This window comes from Notolepis coatsorum, assembly GCF_963971535.1.
Source record: "Notolepis coatsorum genome assembly, chromosome: 3".
Lineage (NCBI taxonomy): Eukaryota > Metazoa > Chordata > Actinopteri > Aulopiformes > Paralepididae > Notolepis > Notolepis coatsorum.
Window position 1 is genome coordinate 32,512,552 of NC_140167.1, and position 27,071 is coordinate 32,539,622.

The window sequence follows — 27,071 nt, forward strand, 5'->3', positions numbered from 1 at the left end:
GAATACAAAATCAGCCATATTACAGTATTCTTTATTATAAATACAGCACATTACATACAAATGCATCATACAATCAGGATTTGGCAACGCTCTCTTCCTGTTAGAGAGAGTGAAAGCGAGGGAGACAGGTGATTGATTGAATGAAAATTGTATTAACAGATTGCAGATTTCTGGTAAACAAGAATACCCCGAAGACTCTGGCAGGAGCACTCATTCAAGGGTACTATGACTATGCTTGCACCTCATGGTACCAAAGCACCTCAAAGGCGCTAAAAACAAGATTACAAACATCACAAAACAAACTGGTCAGACTACTACTTGACCTTACTCCTAAAACCCACCTCACCCCTGCCCACTTTGTCGTCTACTCTAAGCCATCCTAGGTAGTCAGAGTACAGCAACTTGCAATGGGCCTGGTCTACAAGATACACTACAGTGGTTCTCAACTGGTCTAGCCTCGGGACCCAACATTTTCCTTAGTCATTAAGTCACGACCCAAATTTTTTAACCACTGATTTATTTCAATATTTTTTTTGTGCAGTAATACACAATATTTCATGCACTGTTAAAAACATGAAATAAACACAAAAAAGTGCAACAAAAGTGCAACTACTGTAGGGCTAAAAACCCAATGAAATAAAATAATAATAAATTATATATGCTTCTTAGCAGATTTCTTAGCTTAACATAACAGACCTAAGTTTGGGGGAACTAATGGGATAACTGGGGTTGCAACAAAAGTGCAACTAGGGATAAAAACACAATGAAATAAAATAAAATAATAATAATAATAATAATAATAATAATAATAATAATAATAATAATAATAATAATAATAATAATAATAATAATAATAATAATAATAATAATAAATCCTTAGCAGACTTTTTAGCTTAACATCCCAGGGAACTAATGGGATAACTGGGGATGTTGTTTGCTCTTGGGGTGATGGTAGACAAAGCAACTCTGAGGTCATGCTCAATGTCCAATCTGTTCCTCTGCTTTGTCTTCAGCTGGACCAGAGCTGAGAAGCCACTTTCACAAAGATAGGTAGTGGAAAAAATAAATAAAAAATTTAAACTTTTTTTTTTACACATCCGCGACCCAATCAAAATGGCCCCGCGACCCACTTTTGGGTCGCGACCCACCAGTTGAGAAACACTGCACTACACCACTAAGGTACCCATGTACATGTCAAAATACTTCCCAAAGGTCAGTGAATACCATGACCACAACACCAGAGGGAGCTCCACAAATCATGTTAAACCCAGATTCGGCTCAAACAAGGGACTAAACACGTTTCGCAATTATGCCACATCAATGTGGAACGCCCTACCCAAAGCTGTAAAGGAATGTGAATCACTACCCACTTTCAAAACCACTCTCAAAGAGCACCTACGGGAGACTGCAATTCGAAACTGGCCCCTGTAAATGTCCTAACCCAACCCCCTCCAATGTACAGTAAATGTCCTAACCCAATAATACACGAGACCCTCTTCTTGGAACCAAGTATGGTTTCGTCAATATTCCAATGTACAGTTTTACAGTTTCCCCCACCCGCCTACCCCCCCCCCCCCAACCACCTCAAATGTACAGTTCCCCCCCCCCCACCTACCCAACCTCCTCCAATGTACAGTTTCTACGTCAAATGTATATACTCTCTTTTTTAAGACTTTTTGTATCACAAACAGTACTGTATTTGTAAATCTGGTATGTCATAAATGTATAGATGTGTATATCTGTATGTTGTGTATGTCATATATGTTATGATGAATTGAAAATGGGGGACCCTGATGTAAACAAGACGAAAGTCTTTCTCTGGTCTGCCAACCCTTAACAATTGTGTGTACTGTATTGTACCCATTCTGCAATCTGTTAATACAGTTTTCAATCAATCAATCAATCAATCAATCAATCAATGCAGAATACAGTACGGCTCAATACACACAATTGTTAACACTTTCAGTGCCCATCACGTCATATGACGTTTTATCAGCCCAATGCCTGAATGCCCACAACGACAATTATCGTTTTATTTTTTTATTAGCGATCTGAATTCATATTTCATCAACCGAGTCTCCCGTTGGTACACCAGCCCCATCAGCAGCTCAGAATGGAAAAAAGCGCCCCCTATCGTCTATCCCTGAGTAACTGCACGTCAGTCTGACCTGGGATCAGTCGATATGTAGAGGCGGGGCCAGCTGGCTCCCTGAGCTGGCAAGCCGTCTGATGAACATGGAAGTGATCGCGGGACGGGAATCAGCCTGGAATATATATATTCACAGTAGCCAATCGATAGTAGACAGTAGTAGTATTTTTGGAATGGCGATCAGGAATTGGAATGATCTTTTTGGAGAACATCTGATCTGAAGTAAGGAATCTATTTTACCAGTCTTGGGATAATCAGAGTTGTATTCGCTGAGATATCAACGTGTCCCCTATGTGTGTGTGTGTGTGTGTGTGCGCGATCGCTGTTGAGGAAATCAGATAATCGATTTTCAGCTTGCGGCCCCAGCGTGCATACGTACACATATACTATCGATAATCTAGCGTTTATTTGAAAACGATTCATAAATAGGCCGAAAAAATACAACGTTTTTGTGTATTCTAGAATATTCCAGTAAACGTCTTTTATCACGGAATCTTTTTATTTTCCTTGAAAACGAGGGCTTTTCAAAATGCTATAAAACGAAAATGAACCGATAAAAAAACAATCCGCTTCGACAATGTTGACTGGAAAACGAGTCATTGATAAGCAACGGGCAGATTAGACACATAGCCATAATTTAAAACATAGATTAGGCGTTATTAACGCTAACATTGAAGTGGATGGTGGGCATTCAAGCACTAAATTGTGCGCCCCCTGTTGGCACTGGAAGGGGATGCAAACCAGAGTAAGACTTTCGTCTCGTTTACATCAGTGTCCCCCATTTTCAATTCATAATGAATTGTAAGTAAGGGTGCAATTAGCACCGTGCAATCCATTCTTTGTGGATCTAGCCCTGAGTGTAAGAGTGAGTGAGTGAGTGAGTGAGTGAGTGTGTGTGTGTGTGTGTGTGTGTGTGTGTGTGTGTGTGTGTGTGTGTGTGTGTTGATTGACAGACATTATTGTCCACTCATTAAAAAACAAAACACATTCAACTCCATGCTGAAGACAATCACAAGTTGCATTCTTGTCCTTATTGTAAGACTATTTTAAAATCCCCCCACTGAGCAGAGTGTCTATCGTTTTGATGAAGCACAGTCAGGATTGTGGCCAAGGTCTGCAAGGTGCACAGCAAACCGAGAATGCCAGTCCCTCTCAAACACCGCCCTGAGTTTGCCCTGCAGGGTCTTGGTGCTCCATGCTGGGCGGGGGGCTCGCTGGGAAACCACCACACCCACTCCAGTGGTGGTGGAGAAGTAGTCTGCTGACCAGTTAGAAGTCCCTGGAGGGAACACAATGTTGGCCGGTTAATCATCTGCAGCCTCACGTGCACATTATGCTCATTCCTGTGTGCTCCAGTGCACAAGCATCTGACAACTGGGTCGTTTGCACTCAAGTGTGAATGTGTACAAATTATTTACATTTAGTAATTTAGTTGAAAATTGTATTGATTGATGACATACAAGACATACAAATATACAGTACTGTATAAGAAAGAGATCATAAAAAAAATATACATCCGAAGGGGAGGAAACGGTACATTGGAGGGGGTTGGGTGGGTGGGTGGGTGTGGGGGTATTTGGACATTTACCGGGACCAGCTTCTAATTGCAGCCACCCGTAGGTGCTCTTTGAGAGCTCTTTATCCAAAGCGACTTGCAAGTTCTGTACAACAAGTCAGCAGGAAGGGTATAACTCTGGCAGCTAAGGGTACATAACATTGCTCGTCAAACTTGTGTCGAACTTGAGTGCTACAGACTTGAGTGCATATTAGCATAGTAGGTAATAATATAGGCACGGTAGATTCCTGAGAAGCAGAGTGCATATGAGTAAAAGACAGTACAAAGGTTAGTGTACTGTCTACCCCTAGTACGTCCACTAACCCGTTATAAGACGAAAGTTACAATCCAGAATTAATTTGACCATCTAATCTTTGGGGCATATTTCATATAAACCCTTGAAGAGTTGGACTTGCAGGTGGAATATAAGCGTTTCAGAGCTCTCTCAGCCCATCATCATTCAAAATTGAGATCTGATTTACTCCAATGTTCACAAACATTACCAATGTAGACAAGGCATTTAGCAGTCTCAAAAGTCACGTAAAACTCATGTTTAGCCGTCACTATGTTAGTTCTTGCATCAAAAAGGTCCAAATGATACATTACAGACTCTTTCAGTGCAATAAATCATTGGAGCGACAGTGGATTTGGAGGTAGAGCAATGGGTGAATGTGAGGAACAAATTGTAAAGAGCCTTGGATAAAAGCTTTATATAAATGCACCATTTACCATGTAAACACAGCCAGTAGTAGAACCACAGTGTTTCTTCAGAGTCACCATGCTGCAATCACTTATTGTGCATTTGAAAATGTCATCCATTACGCCTACTTACCAACATAGGCGACTCTGTCAGTCACCATGAATTTATTATGGTTGACTCTGGAATGAGGAATGTCTGACTGGTTCCCAACAGGCACGATAAACATTTTCTGAAAGAAGAGCCAGAGAACGGAAAATAGGCCAAAAGCAGGATTACAGGGTTGAAGTGCAGGTGGAAGAAGACATACAGACGGTATCTATAAGAAGATAAATTATGGACGTATGCAATTCATCACTCAAGAGAATGGAGCTGTTGAATATATGTGCATATGTAATTTATGTATGCATGTTACCTACAGTATATGTATGTATCTGTGAGTGTGTATATTTCTTATTTCCTCTGTAGGTATACTGTCCAAATATCATGCATCATCTCTTCATCTCTTCCACTTGAAAAATTAAATATTATAATACTATTTATTTGGTTATATATATTTTCTTTTTAATAGGCCAAAAGCACAAGAATTGCATCTATGCTCAAGGGGTGGACAATTATGGTATAGTAATATTCGTCATGTTGTGTCTTACTAGTAGGATACTGATGTTCTGGCCAGGGGAGTGCATGGAGGCCAGAGAGTCCAGGAAGGGCAGCATGGCTGGGTTAGAGTCCCGTCCGCAGCTGATAAGCATTCGGATCTTAACCCGTTGCTCAAATGCAGCGCTTCTTATTGCATCATCAATAACCGGCCAGTATCTAATGTCCAGAAGTAGGAGACAGAAGCCCAAGTCATACAATGGCTTGATGCAATAATGTAAACAGATGATATCAAAATGATGGAAACAGATGATATCAAAATGATGTAAACAGATGCTATCAAAATGATGTAAACAGATGATATCAAAATGATGTAAACAGATTGTATCAAAATAATAGACCCGCTTTGTGGACCTAGCAGGTTTAAGTTCACCTTTGAGGATGTTCGAAATGTGCGGTGGGGGAATAATCCATGACGGCCACATTGATGTAGTATTTGGCACCTGAGATGATCGACAGGATGGCCTCCAGGTCTCCGGTCTGAGACAGAGGGCAGAACGAGGGAGGAGAACCCTGGGCCAGAACACACGGATGTGAAATAGATTTATTGAAGAATCGATAAAAAACGGAACAGAAATGTTGTTGTGGTGAAACTAGATGACACATTGTACTGTACATTAGATGATGTCTATCAATGCCACTGAACCATTTCTGGTAGCATTCAAATCCAATATGCTCTATTCTGAATTGCTGTTTTGTGAATGAAAACAATACTGTTCAGCACGACAATACCCAGTTTCAACGAAAATAGAGTAAAACTGAGAGACTAGGGAAGTTCAAATGAAACCTAAGGAACTCACAGAGAGGTAGATTCTACTGGACACATTATCAGCCTTCACCACCAGGGGGTGGAGCTTGTTGATGGCCGTGTCATATTTGGGGGGGGCCAGGGTTCCGGCAGGGAGCTGTTAGGGTGACCCATCACCCAGTAGGACTGGAAGATCTTATGGAGGTCCTCTGCTAGACTGGAGCAGTTGTAAATGACCACCCCCAGTTCCTTGACCTGGCATGGGAATTCGAACAATGAATAAAATGCTACAAAACAGTATTGTGAAGAGTTTTAAGCTTTTAGAGGAGTTTAATCGATTTTCATTCGGTATAACAACCTCAAGGTACACTGATCTAATAATCTATTGGTCGCTCACTTCACCTCCCTCCACAGTTGTAACCATACTATGTGCCACACACTGATGATGAGTGAGGAGTGATATATTTTATTTTATTCTTACATTTCTATTCTTATATTTCATTGTCATTTCTATTACCCCATTTCTAAGGTACTCCCCTCCCCCGAGCTGCTATGACCCCTGAATTTCCCCAAGGGGATTAATAAAGGAACATCTTATCTTATCGTCTAGTGTCTAGTCTATCATTTGTCCCGTTGTCCATGTGTATTGTATTTGTATTGTAATTGTATTTGGTGAATGAAGTGATTCTGACTGAGTTTTGCACTGATCACCCAGGTGTCCTGTATCACCTGAGTGAGGGATCTCCAGTCCATGTTGGCGCTTCCAATAAAGAGATGTCTTCCGTCCACAATCCAGAACTTGCTGTGGAGGACACCCTTCGTCAGGTGGCCAAAGTCCACCATCCTCACCTGAGCTCCTGGACGAAGTCAATAAAGGCTGTCACAGAATTGAGTGAAACGGTCTGGATGTACGGTGTGTGTGGAAGATAACTCTGGGGAAGTCACTGAGGGGTCGATTACATACTGACCTTTCTGCCCCAAGATCTCCAGGTCTGTGGAGTTCGTGCGGACGGAGGGAACGCTCGTCACCACCCGGACAGACACGTTCCTGGAAAGCAGCGCTTCAAAATTCCGCCAGAATATCCCTTCCCTGTCGAACACAGTTCGGCATAGAGTTTCAGGCACATGGAAAACAGAACAGCCCTGTTTCACCAACACACAGAGGTTGACTAAGTACACAGTTGTTCCTAGAAATAGCCAGAAAAAATAATATTCTGGTTAAAGTAAATGTCCTTCATTTGAAATTCTACTTAAGTAAAAGTACATCTTCTATATGACATTGTATTGTATGACAGTTCCTGGGAGCATCAATCTATAGACCTCTGAAGGTTATGTTAAAGTATTAAAGTGGTCCAGTTATGCTGCTCTGATTATTTTCCTCTTTAGGATTGCTGGTTTAAAATGTTAAAGTACTTAATCTTCATCAACTAATGCCATGTCCTGTATGCATTTTACTTCAAAGTAACTAGTAACTAATGGGTTCAGATAAATGTAGTGAAGTAAAAAGTACAATATTTGCTTTGAAATGTAAAAGTACAAAGTTCCCTGAAAGTACAAGTGCTTCAAAATTGGACTTTAGTACAGCACTTGAGTAAAAATACTTGGGTTATTTTCCCACCACTGCGAACACATGGAGTCTACTAAACTATTTTGTTCATTGGAGATTGTTAGAAGTATTTCAGTGTTTATGAACATATAACCATGTTGTCGTTTTGAACTCACAGGTAAGTCAGGAGGAGTTAACATTGATGTCTTAGCCAGTGAGAGTCCAATAGAAAGAGGCCACCTCGATTTGTTGAGTAGTCCATTGTGAGAAGATCTTTCCAGGCTTTCTCCAGAGGAATCCCCCTGGATGCATTGGCTTCATATTCCATGTGCAGTGGGATACTCTCAACAAGGCTCATTCTAAGAGAAAAACAGTGACACCTGCTTAATCAACTCTTCAGGAACTTCAACTGTACTGAATGTGACCCAAACTGTAATACACAGAGCCTATATCTGCTATATCAGAGGGGAATTGGGTCCAATAGTATTTGCAAAAAAATTATTATTGGCGTGTATACAACACTTCCAACCAAGTCATTTGATTGGACAAGAGGCATTCCATGAGCGCTATATCCTCCTGAGACCCAACCCATTGAATTGTGTCCTCTACAGTTGACATTTTGTTCACATGTATCTCCCTTAAATCTTTTGATCTACTCTACCAATTCCTGCTGTACTCTACAGAGGTCATCCAGGGCTTTCCATTGGTGTATTGCATAGGGGTGGCATGCTGGGAAGTTCCTATTTTTTTTTCATCCAAAATGGCAGGAATAGAAAACAGCTAATTTTATGGAAAGAGGATAGGTAGGTCAAATAGTTTATTGTTTTCTTTTAATGAAAATCATTATTCGTGTTTATTAACATAGGATATGATATATTTAATTCTGAAAGCAGTTCAATTACTTGAGTTTTTAGTAATAGCCCTTTTATGAATGTCAATTATAATAGACACCAACACCATCTTTATGTACTTAATTACCAACATTGTTCCATTCTTTACCAGATAATTGAGGGAGACTGAGATTTGGAGTTGTCAGATGATGAGAGATGAGGACTTTGTACCAGGGACAGAAGAGCACGAGGTGTACCAAAAGCAAGATGTTTCTCTGCATTACCAAACAGAGAACATGCTTCCAGGAGTATCACTGTTCAAATAGAAAATGCAGAGGAAGAAATTAAGCACAATGAAGAATGAAGAATTTATGTTAGCCAAATAACTAAATTACAATAATAGATAGATAAAATATATTTTTTTCATATTAAAGAAATTATTATTTAATATTCTACAGCCATTTTTACGTTCAGTTTGGTCGTCTTTTTACACGAAGATGGTATTGGTGTCCACTACAGTGGACATGTTGTAAAATAAAAAATTCAAATAAATTTAAAAGTCTAAATTGTAAGATGTTTTATTAACCCTAAATAGGTAGTAAATCACAAAACAATATAATTTTGAGGACACTTTTTCCTCGGTTCCCAGGAGGATATTCAGTATAAAACCACTGGGATATATATATATATATATTTTTTTTAATTATCTTTTTCCCCCTTCTTTTTCCGTTTTTCTCCCATCCCAATGTTAGTCGTTATTAGGGTTGGGCATCGTTTGGATTTGAACTATTCCGGTTCCGATTCAGATTCTCCATATCAATTCCTGTTCTAAACGATTCTCGATTCCAATTATTTGAGGTGCAGGTCAAAACAGGTCACAGCTTATTTCGCAGGAGTTTTTTTTTTTGAAACATCTAAAAAAATATTCATACTATTCACATTTTCAGTTGACTTGATACAGTTTAATTTGGTTGCTGTACTGTAACTAGGGTATTAATTAACAAAGTATTTTTTTTATTTTTTTAAATAATCGAAATTAAGAATCGAAATGCAAATATGTTACTTCCAGAACCGGAAGTTAGGAACCGGTTCCTATTAGAACTGGTTTTCGGTGCCCAACGCTAGTCGTTATGCCAATTCTCAGTCCCCTTCCTGGTCGTTGCGCACTCTACCCCCTACCGTCGGTCCGGGAGGGCGGAGACTATCACATGCTTCCTCCGACACATGTGTACCCAGCCCACCGCTTCTTTTCACCTGGCAGCGCGGACTCTCAGTGTAATGTGTGGAAGGTCACACTTACCTCTCCCAGATCCTTCCCTTGCTGTGCAGGCGCCCCGACCGAACTGTAGGAGTCGCTGTTTACAACGACCAGGACCCACCCTCGCCGGGTTTCCCACCCGCCAACACTGCCAATTGTGTTAGTATGGACGGTCGGCCAACCCGGAAGCACCACAGCTGGATTCGATCCCACTGTCTCTGTGGTGGAAGACAGACGCTTAGTCCGCTGTGCTACCCGGCCGCCCAACACTGGGACTTTTAACTATCACTCCATGTGTTCTATTAATAACCGTTAATTAGGCAATGGTCCAAGTTCAAGGGCGCAGTTGTGGAACTATTTTTGGTGGAGCTAAATAAATGATTAAACAAAGAAATCATAATCTGTTGTTGCTTATTACTGTTAACTAGTAAATGGCGATTGTAGAGCTGTTGTATAAAAGTAATATCACACTAGAGGTTGTGCTGAATATCAGCACGGCTGCGATTATCTTCTACTTGGCCTGCAGCATCGTATTTACGACCGAATCACAGCTGTGCTGATATTCAGTATAACAGCATTCCCTCTTGTGTGATATTGCTTAATTGTTTAATCCTGTTTGAGGATCAGATGCGTGGGGATTACTGCACCAGGGAGATTCAGTCAGGTAAACTGCTTGTCATTTTAGTAAAACCTTTCAGTGACCAATAGTCCAAAAGTGTTGGTCCTCATTAGATTCCTCACTCATCTGGTAATCCAAGCAGGTTATAACACCAATCATTATTTGATGCAGGACTGCATTGGAGACAAGATTTTATAGGCTGCAATTTCCAACGTCCCTATAACCAGAACCAACCCAGAGGTCAACAAGCAGAATCATAAGGAAATATGTGATTATTTTCTGTCTGACCTGCATTGGTCCTCAGGCAACTCACTCTCAGCAGGTCGGGTATCTTGAGGAAGTGTGTGGTTTTGGGTAGATTTTGGTCTCTCCAATATGACAATGGCTAGTAATAGACCCAATACACTCAGGCATCCCACTACCACAGCTATTGTTACAAGACTTGTGGATTTCTAAAAGAAACAACACAAAAACACCAAGGTACATTTTCATGCTAGTAAAATCTTTATATCAACCAGTAACTTTAGAAATCTAAATAATTATTTAAGACATCCATTGTGATATGTGCTTGATTAGCCATTCCTACCCATTTGTTTGAAACATAACGGTCACGCAAAGTATGGAATGGAGAAGACGGGTCTGGTGCAGGTATTCCTGACCTATTAAAATGCACAACAAACGAGTTATAACTGGCAAGACGATAACCAATAGTTGGATTAAAGGTGCTGTAAGTGGTATTTCCTTTGTTAAAATAAGTAGTCTACATGTTAAAATAATAGCTCTACATTCCAACAGCCATCACTGATATAGTGTCTGGTCAGTAACATGAGTCTCCCAGTCCCTCCTTTTCTTGACATTTCTTGAAATAAGTAATACATATCTGGGATTCTCTCTCCCGATTGGATAAAGTGGGAAGGGACACCAGAAAATGTATTTTCTGTTTAGTGCAGAGTGGAGGGACTGGGAGACCCATGTTAAGGTCTATATTAGTGATGGCCGATGTAATGTAGAGCTATTTAACACTTATTCTAAGAATGAAATATCACTTACAGCACCTTTAATGTCTAATATGTGATTACATTGAATATACTATGTGCATTAATAGATAAAAGTAACTCACATGACGCAGTCTTCTAGCACAGTCCGTTTCCACAACATCTCACAAAACAGACGTAGTTCCTCTCTAATTCTTCCCTTACTGAATTGAAAGTAGAAGCAATATCTATACCATTGGGAGATATCAAGACACAGTTCCCGTTTCCATTTCATGTTTTGACATACTGTACGTGCTTAAAATACAGTTCTATGCTATACTAGCATTAGTGAATGAAAGAGACAAAATTATAAGATTTACTTAGCAATTTATTACAAAAAAACTGAATCATCATCTAACTTATACAGCAAATGACACGTGTAACAAGCCAAGAAGTTGAAAACATCAACGATGCCAAATGTGGAGAGAAAGTCTCGACTTTCTGTACGGAAGGTGCCAAAGAGGAATAGATGAAAATGATCAAAACAGAATATTAATCATTGTGGGTAAATAAGATTAAACATACTGATAAACAATATGGGACTTAACTTAAGATTAAGAGATAGTTTTCCATCTTAGCTGGGACTTCCATGGAGTAAAGTAAAGGGGTTAAACGATCCCAAAGGAAGAATAGCAGCAGCACTTTGAGCCAGAACACTCGAAATGTTCAAACATTCCATTTTTGATTGAGCTCCTGTTTGTAAACAAGCGCTGTACTTAGCTTGTATGAAACATTATCCCCAAAAAGGCTTTTTGTGGCACGGTGGAATTCCAAATTACAATCATATGTACAGACTAGTTGAAGAGGAAAGCACTTGGTGATGAACCGGGTTGTTTTCACAACTCAAATCCAACCCTGTCAACAGAACAAGTTTACAATCTTTTACAGAAGAAATAAATGCCTGCACTCTTATAAGAGAGTAGCTGGGTTCACTTTGCAGCATATGGTTGAGGGGCCAATATTGTACTACATTAGTGCAAAATACAAGATGGAGAGGTAATCTTTAGAACAAATAGACAATGCCTTTAGATATGTACATATTTAACAAGTAATGACAAACAAATGGTCAAGATTCACAATTGCACACAGTTTCTACTCTTTAAATTCGTTCATTTATATATATATAAAAATAACATATTGCTTCTCTCGTCATGTGGGGACCCACCAGAAGTAGGCTTGTGATCCATTGTGGGCCACAACCCCATAGTCTAAGAAACCGAGGCCTATACAATAAAAGCTTTTAACTCAGAACATCCGATAGCCCTTATGACACCAATAATGTATGGGTTCACATGTAGTGTGATGTGGTCAATGGCAAATACTGGAGTGTGTCCTATTGAGGAACCTGGATGAGAGGGGGCTGAAGACTCTGTGTCCTATTGAGGAACCTGGATGAGAGGGGGCTGAAGACTCTGTGTCCTATTGAGGAACCTGGATGAGAGGGGGCTGAAGACTCTGTGTCCTATTGAGGAACCTGGATGAGAGGGGGCTGAAGACTCTGTGTCCTATTGAGGAACCTGGATAAGAGGGGGCTGAAGACTAATTTCTGACAGACATGTCATGGTTGTCTTTGGCCAAAGCTCACCAATTAATTGTACAGGCAGAGAGAAAAAACAATATAACTATGAGTACGCTTTATCTTCTCCCAAACCATGTTAAATGCAAATAGAAATATACCTTCAAAAACACTAGAGGTTAGAATGGGTGAAAAGCTTCAACTCATGACTGTTTTGTAACCATATTAAGGGTTTGCTGTTGCCAGGTGACTTAAACCTAGATGTTATATGCCTGTGCTAAGCCCCTCGTCCATTCAACCACACATTCCTGATGGATTTTCAACAAAGACTTGGAGCGAATACGTAGTGTCAGACTAGTGCATGAGGAGGCAGATTAGACATGACTGCTAGCTTTAGAGAACTTTTTTCTTTTAAATAGGTAGCTCTGCTCTCCTTAATCTCATTTGTAAAATGCCATAATCTCCATAAAGAGACCAGGATTTTGGTCCAAGGTTCTATATATATATAAACTCTTTAATATCATATTTGTCAGCACTAATAAATACTTTACATTCTTCAATAAATCTGGTCCACAAAAGTCAAGTGATCAACAAAAACTGAAATAAAGGGGGGAACAAATATATAAAAGGACATGCAGTGGATTACTGGGGTTTGAAAAACATTTTACAATCCGACGTACAGTTCTTTCTTGAAGACCATACATTTCAATTAAATTAAATCTCCTCAAGAAATGTGATTTGTCACCGGAAAAAAATAAAAAATAAAATCTCCTTTCATTTAATAGCCCTAATAAGTGATTTCCCAAATGGTCCCAATTAAAAATCATACTCAAAGCTGGGTTCTAATCACACTCAAGGGAATTATATTGTGCTGTAATCATCTCAACATTGGTCATTCCTTGGCAAACGTTGATCACTAACGAGCAAGTAATCAAGTCATAAAGTATGCCAGGCCTTTCAGAGGTGAATGGGAGCTCAACAACAGAGGTATTATGGCACAAATATGGCCTTGTCTAAAAGGGGGCTGTTGCTCTGCACAATGACCTCTCCCATGAGCCCCAAGACAGCATTATGTAAAGACTCATTTATGCTAAGGTACTACTTTTGACAACTGTTGCTCGACAGAAACAACACATTTTTTACAGAAAAAGGGTTGCTGTAACGTCGCACATCTGGTCATATATTGTCACGCAGTGTGTTTGGATGAAATGCAGACTTTGCCGTGGATATACTTGTGGCTTCCATTTGGTTTTGGCAGCAGGAGCAGCAGCTAACATTTTCATACATGGAGGGGACAGAGGAAAGACTGACAGAGCAAATAAACAAACAGCTGGGAACTTGGCATATTTTGTTACCATAGATTAGAAGAATGCCATATTCAGTACCATACTTGTGCTGTATAATGACAATAAATTTGAATCTAATATTTAGAAGATGTACATTGTAAAACCTTCAAGTTACCTATGTACAATTAACGTAAAAAACATTTTCAAAAGCACCCAGGAAGCTCCTTTTTTCTTTACATTACATATTTGGCCTGGTGAGCTTCCTTTAGCCAAGTTTATTTGCATCTCAATAAACGACGAGTGACTTTCATTTCTGTTGAGCGACAGTTGTCAAAATTGTTGAATGCCCTATAGCATAAATAACAAGTGTTTAGTGCAGGCCTCATTTGATACCACAGTAGAGTTGTTTAGTGCAGGCCTCATTTGAACCCACAGTAGACTAGAGTTGTTTAGTGCCCGTAGAGCAGGTGTGTCTTGTTGTGCTTATTGCCAAGTCTCACTTCCTCCTCTCGGTTTCCATCTCTGCACGGCAGTCCAGCACCTGGGTTTGTGGTATAGCAGCAGACGTGCTTGGAGCAGCATCAAGGGGGAACTCGTGTGTGTGTGTGTTTGTGGCAGACCTTCAGACCAAATAACCGTCCCTGACGTCGTCGGGGGTGGCGCCCGCCTGGCCGCTCCGGACGCTCTCGCCGGGGTTGGGCCCCCCGCCTCGATGGGAGCCCGACTGAAGAGTCCGCCAGTCTCTGGTGGGGGGTCTGGAGGGGCGTACTCCGGGCGAGGAGGTGACCACGGAAGAGGAGCGATTGGCTGCTTCAGGCTGATGTTCCACGATGGTGTTGATGACTAGAGAGGAAGAGGGTGCAGGTGGGTGTTAGCTGCCAAGTTGGAGAAGAATAAAAAACCCTTGTTCACGTTCAAGATAAAAGATAAGTCACTCACTATCAAGCTGTCTCTGAACTCTTCTGAGCTCCTTCAGGATAGATGAAATCTCCTGAAAGAACAACATATTACGCAGAGATGAAACAAACATCACTAATCATAACACATCGGTCTTAAAATAGGGGAACTAACAGAGGGACCCACCTTGTTAGAGGTTTTGAGGACAGGGATGTCATTGTCAGCATTGACTTTTGCCTCAATCTCTTCCCAGACATTCATCTTGTCCTGGAACAGTACCCTGCCATCACAAACGCACAACACAGTTCAGGAGGGGTGGGGTTGCGATATTTCTAATTCAAATAAACACTTTTTTCACACCTTTCTTTGATGAAGGAAAGCACACTTCAATGTGTAATAAAGTATTGTCATTTACACATGCACACATCTACTTTCCTAAACAGAGCGACACCATGCTTAATTTGATTTTCACAATTAGAAATGGCCATAAACAAGAACAACTTAGCAGTTTAAAAATAATAACACTTTGAGGCTTTTTGATGCCTTAAAGTTAAAATGTATATTTACAGCAAAGAATGGTATCATACTGATATGTAGTATTATTTCGATGCCCAGCCCTAGTAGCTGGGAGGTTTGCTTCATACAGTGCACCTGAATCACTGTATCTTAACAAAACTGAACTGGAGGCAAGAACACGTAACAACATACTGTAGAGGACTTTCATTCGGACTTTCATTCCAACACCAGCGCTCAGCCTGTAGCTGCCCAGCATGGTGTCGTCTAGTGACGGTCCACTCTCTCACTAGACTGTGTGCTAAGTAACACACTCAAGACAGTTCCAGATAGTTCAAGAGATTAGTGACTGCTCTCCAGGCCGGATTAATTAAGGTTCTCATATAAAGAATATCCATGTACTATTATTTAAAATAGGGACAGTACATATTGATGAACAATTTCATGTAAATATGTCAGATTATAGCCAGAGACAAATTTCCATCTGTAGTCCCTTGCAGGTTGATGTTAATGGGTCAGACAAATTACAAATCTACACAACCTTCACAACCATAAAAAACACACAATAGATGAAACAGACAAAGACTATAAGTTTAAAGTGCTTTAGGTACAAAGTGTTAAAGTGACTGGTGCTTGTGCCAAAGTGCTAATGTAGTCATTTTATTGCACTTGAATTGTAAAGTGCTGGAACAGATTGCACATTAATTCTAGATTGCACGTTGCCCTTTTGCACAAAATGTCAGTTATTGCACTGGATAAGCTACATACCGGTAGATGTATTTAAATGTACATTTTGTAGAAAGTTGTATACACAGATTGTGATCGTATACAAAAACATTGTAATCGTATATAAAAAAGTGGTCACAGATCAGGTTTCAGATAAAGTTTCAGGTCATTCAAATGACTCTGGAAGAGTGTAACACATATGTAGTCGCAACATACATGTATCAAGGGCTACTGTATATCTCAGAGACAGATGTGTTAAGGTTCATACTTTATTTTCCCAGCCAGCAGCTCCGTGTTTTCTCTGATGGCCATGGAAATCTGGGACACTGGGTTCAGCATCAGATTGTCAACAATGACCTGGAGGAGGGAAAGTGAAATATATACAGTAGTGAGATCTCTGGAGAGCAGCATGGCAGCGTACGTACACCTCTGAAGACGTGGCACACGGCACCTCTCGTCTTTTCATGGAATAATGATCCCCTCCCCCCTCAAACAATCTCCCAGTCATGTTCCAACCCCCCTCCCATTCTTGTTACTCCCCACACACCTCTCCAATCTGTCTATCCTCCCCCATTTATCCACCTTGTGTCTCTCACCTGATACCACCTCATCCCCCCCCTTTTCTAACTCCCCCCTCCTGGGGGTATTATAGTTTTGGTATAAAATGTACTATAAACTCGGCTATGAATATCAACAAACCCTTCTGGAATTAGAAGCAGGATATGGATAGGAAGAAATGTGGGACGTTTAGTGTGTGCAGGTACTAGGGAATGGAGTTCCAAGACTTTGTGTGTAAGTAAAATGCATAAATGTGGGGCGGCTTTGGCTCAGGGGTAGAGCGGGTCGTCCAATGATCGAAGGGTTGGTGGTTCGAATCCCGCTCAAGCCCATGTCCATCCCATCGCCGTTGTGTCCTTGGGCAAGACACTTTAACCTACTTGCCTCGTATGAATGTGTATGCATGTGAATGAATGTTGGTGGTGGTCGGAGGGGCCGTAGGCAATGATTATTCGCCACGCTTCCGTGAGTCTGCCTCAGGGCAGCTCTGGCTGCAATTGTAGCTTACCACCACCGGTATGACTGTGTATGAACGAATAATGGACTCTGTGAAGCGCTCTGGGTGTCATGAAGAGCGCTATATAAATCCAAGCCATTATTATTATTATTATTATTATAAAAACTAGTTTTTGAGAAAACTACCTCAAAGTTTTGTATTGTAATTGTGATCTATGGACACAATCAGACAAAATTAAGTAAAAATAAACAACTAATTGTGTGTTTGATATTTTATTGCAACTAGTTTGAAATAAGAAGTAAAATATAACAAAATCTCAATATCGTCAAAAAAAAAGCAAAAAGGCGATTTCGGGGGTACTGTCTCGCCTTAAAAGAGATCACTGTGTAAATGTCTTAGAATAGTACCTCCTCTCTGTTCCACACACGGTGCCTGGGGTTGGGTTCCTGCTCGCTGTGGTTCTGGTCTGGTTGCCTAGCGACAGATGAGCCTGGTGGGACTCTCTTGTAGTTCAGGCCGGTCTCTGGAATGTGATGAACCAGCTGCAATACAATAACATCCCAGACATTGGCGGCCTTAGCCATGTTTCAACCGTTTCAAATTGAAACAGGCGCCGCCCGCTAGCAGGGCCCCTCTGACTGACAAAGCAAACTAACCCTGGGTTGACAAAACATGCGTGCGCTGTGCCAACGTGGATAGCTGGTGCACGACTGAAAAAAGCTTTAAAAGGCAACACCAACACAGAAAGATGTTCACTGGCAAAGCCCTTCACCTTGTAGAAGAAACCTTGCTCCTGACATAAACCAAGTAAAGGAAATCTCCCATTCAGGTCTAGTGATCTTGAAACGGGGCCCCCTAAACCTTAAAGGGGCACTTTATTTAGCACATTCTACAAACTGTTTTGCACACATTAATTTAGTTTGAGTTTATGCGTTTGAATATGGCCATCAGTGATGTCATCGGGGACATTGAATCCTTGTGTTGTGTTAATTACAGCACCATGAAATTATGTAGATGGGGGAAAAATTTCAATATCTTGTCTTATGGAGACTGCTACCTTATCACTTAATTGAGCTGTAATTAACACAACACATCACTGATGGCCATACTAAAACTAATTTACTCTCAATAACTGTCAAACTAAACAAATGTCTGCAAAACAGTTTATAGAGTTTTGGCATGTGTGTGAGATTAAGTGCAAAATAAAGAAATTATTTTTGCCCGCCTATGATCCCAGAAGACTTGACCGATATGGCTGCAACGCACCGAGATAAAACCACACCAATGAATGTGATGTTCCACACTGGTAAGCTGGTGGTTATACGGCGGCTAGGGCTGGGCGGTTCTTGCTCAAATGTGAATCACGATTTTTCTATCTAAGAATTGAGATCACGATTCTCTCACACGATTCTTATTTTTTCATTAATGCACTCTTTCTTAAACAGACAACATAACATATCAAAGTGCTTGACTTAAACTTAAAAGTTTCTTGTAACATACAAAATAACTCAAGTCAGAATTGTCATAATTTAAAAAAGTTAAGTAAAAAGTAAAATAATTATTATTATTATTTCTTTTTTAATTAAAAAAATCTTCATAATTTAGAAATGAGATTGCATAGGTCTATGAATCGAGATCGCGATTTTATTTTGATTAATCGCCCAGCCCTAGCGGCTACACTGAGGAACATGTGGTATCATATATTTTCACCTGATCTGGCTGGTCAGCCTCAGCATAAAGGAAACAAACAGAAATAATATAAAATAGGTTATTCTAGCTAACCAACCCCAAAGGGAGAGGGGAAGTTGACAATGCAACATTAAAGGAACACAGCAACATTTTGGGAAATTAGCTTACCGTTTTCTCCAGAGAGAGACATGAAGATAGATACCAGTTTCCTCTCTGTGCGTTCAGTAGAAAGCCATCTGGCTGCACGTTAGCCTAGCTTAGCAACTTGCAATGGGCCTGGTCTACAAGATAGACTACACGACCAAGGTGCCCATGTACATGTCAAAATACTTCCCAAAGGTCAGTGAATACCACAATCACAACACCAGAGGGAGCTCCACAAATCATGTAAAACCCAGATTCGGCACAAACAAGGGACTAAACACGTTTAGCAATTATGCCACATCAATGTGGAACGCCCTACCCAAAGCTGTAAAGGAATGTGAATCACTACCCACCTTCAAAAACACTCAAAGAACACCTACGGGAGACTGCAATTCGAAACTGGCCCCTACAAATGTCCTAACCCAGTTGTACAATAAAGACCAAGCATGGCTTTGTCAGTATTCCAATGTACAGTGCCCCCCCCCTACCCAACCCCCCCCCCCCCCCCCACCTCCAATGTACAGCCCCACCCAACCCCACCCCACCTACCCAACCTCCTCCAATGCACAGTTTCTATGTCAAATGTATATAAACTCTTTTTCTGGATTTTTTTTAGTATCACAAACAGTACTGTATTTGAAAATCTGGTATGTCATAAATGTATAGATGTAGCAGTACTGTCTATCTGTATGTCGTGTGTCATATGATGAATTGAAAATGGGGGACCCTGATGGAAACAAGACGAAAGTCTTTCTCAGGTCTGCATCCTCTTAACAATTGTATGTATTGAGCTGTACTGTACTGTACCCATTCTGCAATCTGTTAATAAACTTTTCAATCAATAGCACAATGAATGGAAGCGGACAGTGCAGGTTAGCCTAGGCATTGTCCAACTAACACCTCTCCCGAAGACTAACCGGCACTGTCCGCTTCCATTCATTGTGCTAAGCTAGGCTAACATGCAGGCAGATAGCTTTCTACTGAACCCCCCCCACAGTCAAGGTTTTAAGTCTTTATATACGCGGCGTGTCCTACGGCGGCAGACAGACGTACCTCTTCGTGTGTGGTCACGGTGGAGGAGGGCGTGCTGGCCTCCACTACAGAGGTTTGGGGCTCGGCGTCTCCGGCCACGTCGTGGATCTCTCTGGCCAGGATGGCCAGGTCTTTAGCCAGGTCCTGACTCAGTCTAGCAGGGCGGCACAAACGGCCTAATGTTACCAAGGGATTCACCGCAACATCGGATATATCGGGTCGATACCAAACCAAACTAAAAACAGGATATATTAGTAAACCCAACATATACTGTATATAATACAACACTAAATACTGAGGCCGTGTGTAACGTGCCAACATTATTTATTCGAATTTAAGGGGCAGTTCACCTGGTTATTACAGTTTCATGTAGGAACTATTTTCTACCGAAGTACACCCCCATTAATTATTAAGTAACCGGGTCATGATTTCTGGAAAGAGACATTGCTTTTGAGTTTTTCCAAATGTATTTTTTCTTTTACCTCTTTGAGCACCACAAGCAGAGTGCCATTCAGCTCCATTGTACTGGAGTGACGCCAGATATCTCTACGTATGGCGATATCTCCAAAACTAGGCGAATCACACCAAAAGTATCTGGATTGGATAGATAGTACTCCGGGTAAGGGGGACATTTACATTTCTTTATTATTATGTTTATATATATATATATATATATATATATATATATATATATATATATATATATTTGTATAATTTTTTATTTTGAGTAAACTGCCCCTTTAAGACATGAATAATTCTTCCTAAGTCTATACTGTTCAGTATAAGTAATGAATTGGATCGATAACTCTATCGCTTTAAGTTTAGGACCAAAGAGTTCAGGATTCTGCATCAGTCTTGAACGTGGTCGTGGTTCATCCCTACTTCCCAGTGGGAAACCTCCATCATTTTTCAGCCTCTGAATGTGTGACTTGACCTCATGCTTTCTTCTCTTCTATCACATGATACTCAAGTCTGGCCTCTGCACTACTGGACAAACATCACGTCCCTCCACAGCCTCAAGCTATTGCAAACTGAATACACGGAGAGATACATAATAGTCTGTTGGTATTGTTGTTGTTGTTGTTGTTGTTGTTGAGCTGCCCCTGTGCACTGCATGCAAACTGTCCTGTTGTCATACTAATGAAACGTAGTCGTTAGTATCTGCAGTGATGTCACTGAGACAAACTCCCCTGTAGTAAATAAAGCATCTCTGGGTCTCATGTGAAGTCCCTGCTTTGCAGAAGTCCTCTCTTGCAGCGAGGCTAGTTTAGTACAGTGGTGTGCCTTTCTCAAATCATCTCGTCACCATCATCTTGTTTGTTGAAGAAGCTGCACCCGGATAGAAAACTCTGCTTGCGATATTCAACCATGTTACTGTACCCGTCCTGCTCTTTCGGCTCCCCTACTTTACCTGGCGATCTCTGCGCTGTGATTGGAGTTGGACCAGTTCTGGTAGGTGCCCCCCTCGTGGCTCTCCTCCTCCGAGTCTCCGGCGCGGGACTTGGGCCGCAGGGGGACCAGCGGCCGGGGCTGGTTTCGGGGGCTGTGGGAGGAGGCTGGGGAGGGGTGGGAGCGTTTGTGTTTAGGAGTGCTCTGGTTGGAGTCACACTCCTCCTCCTCTGAGGTGGAGGTGTTGTAGTCGGAGCCTTTCTGTCGCCTCCTGGAGCCTTGGGGGCCGTGAATTGGTTTGAGGGTTAGAGCAGGAGAAGGAGGAGCAGCAGGACAGTGAAGGAAGGGAGACAAGAGAAGAGAGACCATCAAAGGAAACTGAAAAAAATAAAATAATAATAAAACGACCCCAGAACCAAACACCAAAACCGTGGCCAGAACCAAAGAGAACTGGCAGAGTACAGAACTGCTCATTCCGACAGCAAATGTGCAAAATAATTACCCCCCCCCCCCTCTCTCTTCCAAATCGGTTATTGAGGTTTCTTTTGTTCTTTTAAACTCAAAATCATTTACAAACTGAAATGAGCAGATAACTAGTAAACCAGAGAAGTTATAGAAAGAAAACTATGAGAACCTACAACACTAAACATAGACCATGTTAGATTCTTCATCTGGACCAGAATATTCTCACAACGTTCTTGAAAATAGTTTCATGGTTGTTAAGTCAGCAAAACAATCTGCGAGAACATTGTGGTAGATGATGAGAAGAAGGTATTGTGAGAAGAATGAGACAAACTGTGGTTAGTGTGGCTCCGTTCCCACTAACCATTTTATGAACGAGAAACACATCTGATGAGATGATGCTACTGAAGAAAAGGTATGTTTTAAAACCCCTCAAACCAATTCGATGTTGAAAGTGGTGGAATTTACACAGTACCTGGTGTGACGTTTCAAATCCAGATGCGTTTCATTACTTATCTAGAACACTGGATTGGCTAAGACATAAAACATCAGCATAGATGGTGGAAAGTAAAATATGACATTTTTTAAAACATGAATAATTGTCCCCTACTTGAGGCAGAAGATAAACAGGTGTGTGTGTGTGTGTGTGTGTGTGTGTGTGTGTGAGTGTACTACTCACTTGCAGTGCTGCTGGTGTATTTGGCGCTGCTGGAGCGCCCGCGGGTGACGGGGGTCTTGGGGGGCTCTTTCTGCAGTGCAGGCTTGGAGGGGACGGAGGCCTTTCGGGGGGCGGAGCCGCTGGTGGACTCAGTGCTGCGGCTGGAGAACCCTGTGGTTCTGCCGCCGGTCCCCACTGGAGCGCTGGAGGCCTCCGTGTCGCTGGGCGTGTTGTTGAAGGAGCTGGTCCTCTTGCGCGGCATCGCCAACATGTCCAGCCTGGAGGGCTTCTTGCTTCCCTGGGGGTTCTGCTTGGCGAGCCGGTCCGTCTCCGCGCTCTCGTTGTCAGAGGCCTCTCCCAGCCGAGCCCGGCGCAGCATGGAGGCCCTGGTGGGTCTCGGCGCACACAGGCTGCTGGAGCGGCTCAGCGCCTGGGACACTTTGGAGGTCTTGGAGTCGTCCCTCTGCTGCTCCCTCTGACAGGGAATGGGGTATTTCTTACGGGCGTGGCAGGTGCCCGTCTCCTGGTCGGAGGAGACCGCGTCGGGCCAGTAGGGTAGGCTGGAGCTCTGGGGGTCGTCACTCAGGTCGGTGGAGCCGTGTTTGCCCACACTACGACGCAATCCAACCGGCCTCCTGCCCGACTCGGCCTTACTGCTGCCGTCTGGCACCGCGCTACGCCGCGTCTGGCGCTCAGAGACAGAGGGCTGGCGACTGTAATTTTGTCTGGTTATACTAGCTGATGACTTCTCCCTATTGAGACCACTAACAGAGGGCTTTTTAGACCGTGTGTTCAGTCCAGCCTTATTACTGTGCTGGCTGACTGTACTGGAGGTATCGACGTCTGACTCCCCAGATAGAGAGTCTGTTACTGGGCTGGGAGTGGCGTCTGCTTGGCCTGCGTGGATCTTGGCTTCCAGGGCAGCTAGAACGTTCTCAGTCTCTTTGAGAAAAGAATGAGTGTCCTGACTGCAGACATCTTGGAGTGAGTCGGGGTCTGGGTCTTTGACAGCAGGCTGGCTGGAGATGTTGGGCAGCCTGGGGTTGCTGGGCCGCTCCTTGGTGAAGCTCTCCTGTCTGACCAAGGGGGTTACTGGGGTCTCTTTAGGCTGGGGGCTCGCCCTCCCCAGGCCCAGGCTAGGAGCGGAGATGTTGGCCTTGAGCTTCCCAGGGTCCTGGACGCTTCTCGGTTTGGTCAGGGTGGCAGAGGAGAAGGTTTTACACAGCTGCTTTCTTTCCGTCCTGGGAGTGCTTGGTTTGGAGCCTCCATGTTCCTGCTTGGACACAGCCTCCTCTGAGCCGATGTAGAAGGATGTAGCCTTGGCTGGTAGTATGAGCTTCTCCTCCTCTTTACTCTCCTCTTTGCGGCGGTCCGACACAGGCTTCCTCCTCTGCTCTACTATGGAACCATCGTCCGACTTGCTGGCATCACTCAGGCTGTCGGGCTCCACATCGTCCGGCGTGGATAACCTGTGAAAGCCATCTTGGGGCCTAGGGGCCAGCAAGCTGTCATCATCGTCATCTACCTCAAAGGTCGCGTGCGGGTCGAAGTGAACATGAATGCCGGGAGTTGTAATCTCAGTCCTCTCCCCCGGCGGTAGCTGGGGCAGGACGCGGCGGGTTCTGGAAGCTTCGGAGTCGGTTCCGTCGTGGCTTCGGCCGAGCATGGCCTTATGGAGGATCCTTTCTCCTGCTGAATAGGAAAACAATTTGATGCATATTAATAAATCGCACAGATTACAAGTGAACATCATTCATATTCATTCGGAGTGCGCGTCTCATTATCAAGTCAAATAGGAGCGTCTCGTCGGGCGCTGGCTCACCCCCTCCTGACAGCTCCATCTGGGTGGGAACGTCAAAGAGACCCAACGAGTGGCTGGAGTCCGTGTAACTGTCTGCCAGACTGGCCCAGCGAGACATCCATCTAGGAGCCTCCTGTACCGCCGGACCACCCGCCTGGACCTGCAGGGGGAGGTGACAGACAGCTTGTTCAATATCTAGGACAAATTTCACAAAAAGGATTTTGATCACAATTATTGGAAGGTTGGGAGGTTTTTTGACCATCTTTGAACTTTGAAGTTTAATTGAAATGATACAAATTAGATCAAATCCATCTGTATTATTGTCTGGAAATACATTATTAGACTACTTCTCACAATTGCCATACTAAAAAACATCCCAACCTTAATTCATTCTCGATAGGATTATAGGGCTGTACCGAACTTCATTTTCTTTACTTCTATTGAAGTTTTCGAATGAAGCTTCGAATGTCTGTCATATTTTATGACATAATCATAATTAAAAAAAAATTCAAATCCTCAATTTGAATAAAGTGATTAATCTGATTAAATTAGTATTTTTTTATTAAATCAACTTTCTTTAATGAATATAACTCATCAGTTTCGTCAACATAAATAATACAATAAGGGCACGGTTGGTACGAAAGTGATGGTGATGTCTTGATGGAGCGCATGCAGATATGCTACATCATTTATGATAAATGTTTTATTGAAAGTCATATACTAATACAATACTATAATATTAGTGTAGCCTAATCTTTATCTGTAACTGTGAAGAAAAACCCCATTGGTTTAAACAGAATGTATAGACGCATAATAAAAAAAATAAAATAAAGAATTCAAATGTTGATTTAGAATTCGAATGTCAACGTTATGAATGAAGCTTCGAAGCTTCGAACTATTCGGTACAGCCCTCGGATTAGAGAGAATATCAAAAACGACAACAAACCTAAACCCAGAGTGGAAAAACAGTCCAGAAATCAAAAGAGAAACAAAAACGAGAGGAATAGACTGGTTGAGGAAAAACACCACAGGACAAATCAAGAGAACGCATGCAGATCTGTGCATTCTAACTGCACGCATAGCTTATTCACCCAGCATTCTAACTGCACGCATAGCTTATTCACCCAGGATTCTAACTGCACGCACAGCTTATTCACCCAGGATTCTAACTGCACGCACAGCTTATTCACCCAGCATTCTAACTGCACGCATAGCTTATTCACCCAGCATTCTAACTGCACACATAGCTTATTCACCCAGGATTCTAACTGCACACATAGCTTATTCACCCAGCATTCTAACTGCACGCATAGCTTATTCACCCAGCATTCTAACTGCACGCATAGCTTATTCACCCAGCATTCTAACTGCACACATAGCTTATTCACCCAGCATTCTAACTGCACGCATAGCTTATTCACCCAGCATTCTAACTGCACACATAGCTTATTCACCCAGGATTCTAACTGCACGCACAGCTTATTCACCCAGGATTCTAACTGCACGCACAGCTTATTCACCCAGCATTCTAACTGCACGCATAGCTTATTCACCCAGCATTCTAACTGCACACATAGCTTATTCACCCAGGATTCTAACTGCACACATAGCTTATTCACCCAGCATTCTAACTGCACGCATAGCTTATTCACCCAGCATTCTAACTGCACGCATAGCTTATTCACCCAGCATTCTAACTGCACGCATAGCTTATCCACCCATGATTCTAACTGCACGCATAGCTTATTCACCCATGATTCTAACTGCACGCATAGCTTATTCACCCATGATTCTAACTGCACGCATAGCTTATTCACCCATGATTCTAACTGCACGCATAGCTTATTCACCCAGCATTCTAACGGCACGCATAGCTTATTCACCCAGGATTCTACCTGCATGCACAGCTTATTCACCCATGATTCTAACTGCACGCATAGCTTATAATCAGTCTGTAAAATGATAAAACGATATCTCAACACAGATCCATAATGACATGATAATATATTCCACCACATCACCCAGCATTCTAACTGCACGCGCAGCTTATTCACCCAGCATTCTACCTGCACGCACAGCTTATTCACCCAGCAGGCCGTTTGAATGGCCGTAGAATCGACTGAATCATTGATTGATTGATTTATTGACCCCACACTAAGCAAGAGGCTTTACCTTCACCAGACTCTCTAGCTGTCCTGGAGCTGAGCTACGCTCGCTACACTGTTCTGTTCCCTGAGCAGCACTACCAGGCCTATGTGCTGCTGCTGCTGCTGCCTCCGTCTGGTGGGGTTGCTCTGGGGAGTCAACACCAAACACCTGCCAGGGACAAAGTATGGTGAGTGGATATTAAAGAGGAATGTCATCCATTTTAAGAATTCACATATTCTCCTACTGTGCCCCAGGACAGCCGAGTTAGTACATCTGAACACTCTCTCCTAGAGCTAGAACTAAGAGAGAGAACCCTCCCATCGGTGATGGAACTGGGATGTAAATTCTATAGACATCTGGGGCCATGGAAATGTTTGCGTGAGCTCTTGCACCCAAATTAGGTTTTAATTCTGGTTCAGGTAATAAAGCAATGGAAGAATATATAAACCTCATTTCAGTGTCAAGATCTCAAACATTTATGGCCTCAGCATTGTCTATTTTACATCCCAGTGACATCAGCCATTGGATACCGACTGAACTGTACTGGGGCACAGGAGGAACATTATGAGAATTCTTAAAATGGATTTTCTTTTTTATTCCCCTTTAAGTACAGGAGTGAAGCGCTGGAAGCTGAGCGACAAACTGCCACATGTGATGGATGACATGACAGATCCAGACGTGATGGATGACATGACAGATTAC

General features: G+C 42.3%; 2 protein-coding genes across 2 annotated transcripts in view; both read right to left on the reverse strand.

Annotated features, from left to right (window-relative positions):
- Positions 1 to 3,222: 3,222 nt before the first annotated feature.
- pld4 (phospholipase D family member 4) lies at positions 3,223 to 7,710 on the reverse strand (the record flags this gene model as incomplete). Its single annotated transcript, XM_084311148.1, is given in 13 exon segments — positions 3,223 to 3,428; positions 4,537 to 4,633; positions 5,052 to 5,217; positions 5,432 to 5,571; positions 5,859 to 5,942; positions 5,945 to 6,061; positions 6,536 to 6,655; positions 6,767 to 6,874; positions 6,876 to 6,896; positions 7,529 to 7,538; positions 7,540 to 7,559; positions 7,563 to 7,610; positions 7,612 to 7,710. Coding segments are annotated over 13 exon segments (1,236 nt in total).
- Positions 7,711 to 11,415: 3,705 nt separating this feature from the next.
- cep170ba (centrosomal protein 170Ba) overlaps positions 11,416 to 27,071 on the reverse strand; it is a 65,937-nt gene continuing 50,281 nt past the window's right edge. The window contains exons 10-19 of the mRNA XM_084311149.1: positions 26,394 to 26,537; positions 24,243 to 24,381; positions 22,442 to 24,112; positions 21,323 to 21,578; positions 19,933 to 20,065; positions 17,454 to 17,588; positions 16,300 to 16,388; positions 14,979 to 15,072; positions 14,835 to 14,886; positions 11,416 to 14,738 (exon numbers count right to left, since the gene is read on the reverse strand). Of these exons, the coding sequence (XP_084167275.1) occupies positions 14,518 to 14,738; positions 14,835 to 14,886; positions 14,979 to 15,072; positions 16,300 to 16,388; positions 17,454 to 17,588; positions 19,933 to 20,065; positions 21,323 to 21,578; positions 22,442 to 24,112; positions 24,243 to 24,381; positions 26,394 to 26,537 (2,934 nt within the window). The 3' untranslated portion in view covers positions 11,416 to 14,517. The remainder of the gene's footprint in view (positions 14,739 to 14,834; positions 14,887 to 14,978; positions 15,073 to 16,299; positions 16,389 to 17,453; positions 17,589 to 19,932; positions 20,066 to 21,322; positions 21,579 to 22,441; positions 24,113 to 24,242; positions 24,382 to 26,393; positions 26,538 to 27,071) is intronic.